Genomic DNA, 7,701 nt, shown 5'->3' on the forward strand with positions numbered 1-7,701 from the left:
AGATCATATAACTAAATACTAACATTCTCATATAGTTTACTAAAACCAAATCTACCCATTTTATTTTGGATCATAACAAATTAACAATTAGTTTTTCTACCTATAACCAACTGCACCTAGCCACTAGTTATAGGTAATAGTACTACTAATTAATTAACTAATTGACTTTACCTACCAATTAACTACAAAGTCCATTGTTGTTATTTATTTTTTAATTGGAAAAATGGTGCAGAAGATGATGGTAGTCACGTCTAATGACATGTCACCCGTAAATATCAAGTCCAAAAATTTATTGGGTTGAAATAATTAATGAATAAATAAAAAAATCTATTCTTAATTAGAGTTTTTGAATTCAAATATGATAAATAAAATAAAGTCTTACTAGAAATTAAAGCGTCTTCCCTTTAGTAATGGACCTTATACGTCTGAATCTAATTTTTTAAAAAAATAAAAAATTAAAGGAGGATGCTATAGAGATTTTTTTTAGCTAGGTAGCATTAATTATATAAAAATTCCCAATCAAAATCATCATTTTGTACCAATCTTTCAAAGTGGATATATGTTAATGTCAGAACTCTAATCGATGTAATTACATGTACATATTAAGCCCAAAAGATAATCTGAACAAACAGTTCATTAATTCATCCATATGGGGACAGAAATTTAAATTGACCCATAAAAATATCAATAACGGTAGTACATATTCCTACGTTCTTAATTAAATGTCTCAAATTCTAGCGTTGGATATAATTAAGTTGTTTTTATTAGAAAATGGCCTACGATTTTATCGCAATATGAAACATTTTAATGTGAATTTAAATCGAATCCCAATATAAATACAACATGTCATAATAAATCTGTTTGTGAAAATATGTAAAAGCGTCACACTTTCTCTATATAAATGTAGGGTTTACTCCAGCCAGGACTAATAAAAAGAGTACAAAACAATGTAGCTCATGATACAAATATGTGAAAGGTCGAGTCTAATCCAATCATTTAATATAGTAAATTCAATGCTAGAAAAATAAAGATTAAATCTATTCTGTAAAAATCTTGAATTCACCTCTAATTACCATAAGAATTTGGAGACCGAACAACTTGAATGTATCAATTACAACATAATAATAATTATTACTCCTATCTTACAATTCAAGCCTATCGGGAATAACCTCTTTACCTAATAAATATAGAATAAAATCTATGTATATTTTATCTTTTTTAGATCTCATTTGTAGAATTATACTGAATATATATATTATTGTTTATAAATAAATCCAAGAAAGAATGTATGTATGAATCTATCTCTAATACAAGATTCTAAATTTCCAAATATTAATTTTAATAGTATCATGTAAAGTTGTTATTTAATTACAAGGTAGAAAACAAAGTGTACATAAAAGATTAAGAGCCCGTTTGGATGGGCTTAAAAAAATAATTTTTATATATGAAGTGCTTTTAGAATTTTGAAGTGCTGAAAGTTATTTTTATAAATAAACAGTTGAGTGTTTGGATAAAAGTGCTTGTGCAGAAGAAATGAGGAAAATAATGTGAATTTTAGGGTTAAAAAGAATAAAAAGGGTAGTTTGGGAATTTAGTTAAAATATAAGGGATATAAAAGTAATTTACATGGTCAAAGAAAATGGCTTTAAGCACTTAGAAAAAAAAGTTAGGAATCCTAACTTTTCATTTTTGGCTGACTTTAAGAACTTTATGACTTAAAATTAACATTAGACAAATACCACAATAAGCTAAAAAGGACTTATAAGTTGGTCCTCTTCAAACAGGCTCTAAATAACATTAATTTATTGGTGAAGGGTCGCCCAAGGCATTCTGTTTGTAAATTATTTTTATTTTTTTTAAAATATATTTGGAGACAAACACTTAGGTTAATGGATAAGATACACTCATTTAATGACAAATTATCCACTTAATTCCAGCTAATTAATTTCTGTGATTAAAATTAACATAGTAATTTCAGATAGAGTTTCCGGCAAACTACCCTTTATTTCTTTATACTTTAATTTCATTCTATGGTCTATTTAATTTGCTTAACATTATCTTAAAGTAAGCAAAAGAAAAAAAAAGTTTCATATTTTCTAATTTTTATATTGAGTATGTTTGTTCTAGAACAGAACATTGTTATATAATATAACTGAAAATGGAGGTGGAGCAAGAATTTGAACTTTATGAATTTTAAATTCTAAAATGACAATATTAAGTATTAATAACTACGTTCTAAATTTACTTTTTACACCTATATAATAATTTTTTTACTATAAATATAAAATTTAAATTAAAGATATTAAATTCAGTGCCAATTTATTGAAAACTCATGAAGGAATGATATATTTCTATCTTTAATCAAAGATCTTATGTTCGAGTCATAAAATAGATAAACCTATAATAAAAAGTGTTTCACCATTTACTATTGATCTTTAATTTTGTCTTTCAAGATAAATAGTTATTTTTTTTATGAGATATAGATTTATATTTTTATATTATAATATTTCACGAATTATACTTCTGCTCTTAAAAAAATTATGTTCCTATTAGACATAAATTTAATTAAAATAAAAAATTAAAGATGAATTCATTAAAAATCAGATTTATAAGTATAATTATAAATCTTATGTAAGATTATTAGCCGCCCCCCATATTTGACTTCTTAAAACTTTCTTGAATTCAACTTCATTATTACTAATTTTCCAATTTGCAAATCTAACTAATTTGATAAGGACAGCCATAGCAGCTTCTACTTGACTTCCTCAATTTCATTTTTTTTAATAAACAAATTAGGGTAACTTTCATAAATAATTATTTTAATTTATGTAATTGAAAAATACTTACTATCAAAATAGTGATTATTTTTTAAAAATATGATCGGAAAATCATTGATGATGTTCTTTTATAACAAATTACTCAGTAGATATTATCTGAATTGCTATTAAACTCTAGTATAATGCCTATTCTATCGAAGTCAATGCGTAAAAATGAACTGTGAATGCGATTTTTATAGCAAATTATCTCATATATATTATCATAAAGTTTCACCTCTGAAAAATTAAATTTAATGATACTAATTTTTTTTCCAAAGTCAATGCTTAAAAGTGATAAATAAATGTTACTTCTATAACAAATTGTCCACTAGGTATCTAGGAATTCTAGCTATAATATGTCAAACACATCTTTCTTTTTAATGATTTAATTTATGTGAAGTGATAGAAAATTATTGTAATGCTTAGTGTATTTTGAGAGTCTACATATTCATTTGTTTAAGTCATTAATTAAACATTATTATAAATAATTATTTGTAAGTTTCAATTAATGTATATATGATCTGCGAAAATTTTTCATATTTTTGATAAACATGGTAAATTCTTTTCTAAAGTCTACTTTAGAATTTTGTGAATGTAGAAATCAAAGAAAAATTTAGAGATATTTTCTACAATCCTTTTTAAATAAATATATTTTTTGAAATCCTTTTAGTTATTTAAATCCTATCCTATCTTCAACTTGTTGTTTTGGACCTACATACAACAATTTGATCTTTTCTCATTTATGAAAGAAGACCAATAAAAAGGGATGGGGTTGGGTTAGAAAAAGTGAGTATTGTATTTTTCAAACAATACTTTTGAAAATATTTTTATCAAATAAGAGAAAATGATTACTTTCTATATTGCGAACAGTTTTGATCCTTTAAATTTATTAAAAATGAGTATTTTCTTTCATTATCAATATTTAATAAATATATATTGATTGTTAGATTTGTGGAACAACGAAAATTTTTAACATGAACTCATATTTGAAAATGTTATTTTATAATTTATGTTGTTGTTTTTTAATCTAAATTTGATGTCTGATGTAATTCCCACTAATTTGTTAAATATTTATAAAAATACTAACTTTTTTTACATATGTATAAAATTGCTCAAAAGTATACAATATTGAACTGTTTAGACATACCCCAAACATTTTAAAAAAACCACTCTTATCATTTTCTCTCAAGAAGTAACACACTTCTTTTCTTCAAAATTAACATACTACATAAACATGTCGTTTAACTTGGTATCAACTAATATTTATATCCTTTAAATTAGTTATGCATAAGTATGCACTTAAACTTGTATAAAATTGAATAGGAAGACACATATATATTACGTGGTATATACAAATCAGTTCGAGTGTATCTCATGTGAATTGACATGTAAGATATGTATGTTTACTTGTTCAACTATATAAAAAAATTAAATATGTACTTATGCACACTCAAAATTGAAGGTCGTCGATACTAGCCGATGTCAAGTTAAAGAGTGCGATTATGAATTATATTTTTAAAAATTTATGCTACTTTTAATGAAAGACATAATCAATTTTTTATTTCACAAGATCTTTTACAAGGAAAATTCACCGCTTTTTTTCATATAATATTGCAAGATCTTTTACAAGGAAATCTAGATTTTGTAGAAAATATAAAACTGATTATTTTTGCAAATATAATGGCCATTGGATAAAATCAAAACATTTTATTGACTTCCATATGCAAATATCTAAATCGTTCACACGTAGATATGTGTAACACATATTTAAAAAATAAAATGGATAAAATAAAGTTAGCCACTTTTGACTAAGTATATTTATGTCATTTTAAAGATATAACATCGAAATTAATCGAATCATATTGACATAAAAAAAAAACATAATTAAGATGATTACACTAATAAGTCGTAGGATTTTATTTTTTTTTAATTACCTCATAAGTCTCAGATATATTTCTCCATATATAAGGATTCTTATCTTTTTTTTTAATGTATATATAAATTGGACCACAATTTTTCTTTTTTGCTTGAATGTCGTAATAATATTTGGTCGAACTAGAAAAAACACCTTCTTAATCTAACCTCTAATACTAATTTTAATTAGATGCCCTTTCAACCTTTTCACCAATAGAATAAAATATTCTTCTGCCTCTAAAATTCTTTCTAACTACGAAGCCTTAAACGAGTAAACACGAATAAAGTTTGATATTTCTTTGTCGATAGCTAACCTTAATTTTGAATATTCTGAATACAACAACTAAGTAATTAAAAAATTAACATAATTTAATTAAATTTCTTAAAATAATCAATTGAATTGAGCTATTTACACTCCTACTCTTGAAAGAAAATATAAAACAACATCATATCCGGTATAATTCTAGAAGTCATAAAAAGATAAAATGTATGCAAATCATATACTTATTTTAATGAAATAAAAATTAATTTCAATAGATTTTCAATTCAAAAGTTTTAAAAAAATATATGTTTAAAATCAGAATAACAATCGTGCAAAAAATACTACGCTTTTAACATATTCATTCTGAATTACACACAACTAAGTAATTGAAAAATTAGCATAATTTAATTAAATTTCTTAAAATAATAAATTGAACTGAGCCATTTACACTCCTACTCTTGAATAAGAAAATATACAACAATATCATATCCGATATAATTCTAAAAATTTTAAAAAGATAAGAGGTATGCAAATCATATACTTATTTTAGTGAAATAAAAAAAATTATTTTCAAAAAATTCTCAATTCAAAAGTTAAATAAAAGATATATGTTTAAAATTAGAATAACAACCGTGCAAAAATTATTACGCTTTTAACATATTCATTCTCTTTTAAAAGTGTTAACGCGCAATCTTATATTTTCTTTTGCTTCCTAAATGATTTCCATTTGCTAAATAGTTCACACGTAGATATTTAATTTATAGCACATACTTTTTTAGAAAATAAAAAGTGGATAAAGACGTACGTGTGATAAGAATGCCGGTTTTGACTAGGCATTCATTTATTTTTATTTTTTTATAATCTTTTTAAACCTTAAAAAACAAGTAATTGCTGTGTTTTTGGTGCGCATCAAATAAATTCCGCTACTATTTTTATCATATATCACCTTGCCATAAAATCCCTATATAAAACCTCCATTCAAACTTCAAAAGCTTGCAATATTTTTTTTATATTATATATCACAAACTATATAGTCTCATGTCATCGTGTTCCACCACCATCACTATCACTACCATGGCGGATGACGACGGCGGAAGAACGGCGATTACCGCCGTCCATCCCGACATTATACAAACCTTAATTTTAACTAAACTCGACGGCCCAACTCTTATCTCCGCCAGTTTCGCTTCTTCGCAGCTGCAAAATCTTTGCTCAGACGATAATCTCTGGCGAAAAGTTTGTAATTCTTCTTGGCCTTCTACTTCCGACCCATTAATCGAAAACGCCGTTGCAACCTTCCCGTCCGGTCACCGGTCATTTTTTTCCGATTCCTTCCCTTCCATAACCCACATCGAGCAAAAACCCAGTACCGGAAATAACTCAAATCAGCGTTTTCCTTCGCCGGAGTTGATATCGGCGGTTGATATTCATTTTGGGGGAAATTTATTGTACTCAAAAGTGTTGACTACCGAGACGGAAAGTGGGTGGTTCATGAGCTCGCCCTTCAGAATTGAGCTATTGGGTCGTAAGGAAATTGTTCCGACGCCGGTGAAATTCGACGGGGATGACGGAAATTGCAGGTCGGAGTTACAGGAGAAGATGAAATTGAGCTGGATTTTAATCGACCCATCGAAGAATCGAGCTGTGAATATTTCGAGTTTGAACCCGGTATCAGTCCGACGACATTGGTTAACCAGAGAATTGAAAGTTCGGTATTCGACGGTGATGGGTTCCGGCACCGGTGCCGGCGAAGGGTTGGTTCAGTGCGGGATAGTTGTCACGTGCGAAGGTAAAGAAGGAGGTGAATTACACGTGAGAGAAGTAAGCATGCAAATAGAGGATATGGATGGAAAAGTTTTGTGTGGGAAGGATAGTTTGGTAATTTTACAAGAAGCTATTGAAGGAGGAAGGAGAAAAAGAAAGGAAAATGAAGAAAAAGAAAATTATGAAATATTTTTGGAATTAAAGAAAAAAAGGATGGAAAGAAAACAAAAAAGAGAAAAAAAATTGGATATGATTTGTATAGCAAGTGGAATTATAATTTTTATTTCTTTTTGGAGTTTGATTGTGTTTGGTTCAAGAAGTAATGGTAGTTATTTTAGTTAGAAATATGTTTTTTTTTTGGCGGGGGATCTAACTGTGAAAAAATTGAAAGATCTAGTCAAAGAAGGTGCTGTGCTACCGGAAGTTCTGGGGAAGCCGAATTTGTTATTATTTTATTTTATTAAATTTTTTCTCAATAAAAAGTAAAAAGACAATATTATATACATAATGAAATATTGCATGAAAATCTTCTCTTAGGTTATGTAAATATGGCCTTTTGTTTTCATTTCCTTGATAAATGATCTAGAAATAGAGTTTACTAATCAGCTTTTAGTTATATTTTTGAGAGATTAGCACTATCGTGAAGTTTTAAATTTTATATGTGAAATTTCAAAATATTCGTCTTTTACTTTTAATTTTTTAATAAGTAATTTAAAAATAACTGACATTTATTGATCGTTTTTGATTGTGTCTTCGAAAAGGACTACTATTATAAAATTTCAAATTAAACAAGTGAAATTCTATGATTATACTGCTTTTCAATTGCTCGAACGAAGATGAAGCAATTATCCAACATTAAAGTTAAAAGCTCGATCTTATTTGATTCTTATCGCCCTTCATTGACTATTACGATGTACATTTGGATGCTAATAGACATGTTGTTCA

At 26.9% G+C, this 7,701-nt stretch overlaps 1 protein-coding gene across 1 annotated transcript; it reads left to right on the forward strand.

Moving 5' to 3' along the window:
* Positions 1 to 5,931: 5,931 nt before the first annotated feature.
* LOC129904587 (F-box protein At2g27310) lies at positions 5,932 to 7,289 on the forward strand. The gene has a single exon (XM_055980148.1). The coding sequence runs from the start codon at positions 6,031 to 6,033 to the stop codon at positions 7,096 to 7,098; it is 1,068 nt and encodes a 355-aa protein (XP_055836123.1). The 5' UTR covers positions 5,932 to 6,030; the 3' UTR covers positions 7,099 to 7,289.
* Positions 7,290 to 7,701: the final 412 nt, after the last annotated feature.

Source organism: Solanum dulcamara, chromosome 9 (assembly GCF_947179165.1).
Source record: "Solanum dulcamara chromosome 9, daSolDulc1.2, whole genome shotgun sequence".
In the NCBI taxonomy this organism is placed as follows: domain Eukaryota; kingdom Viridiplantae; phylum Streptophyta; class Magnoliopsida; order Solanales; family Solanaceae; genus Solanum; species Solanum dulcamara.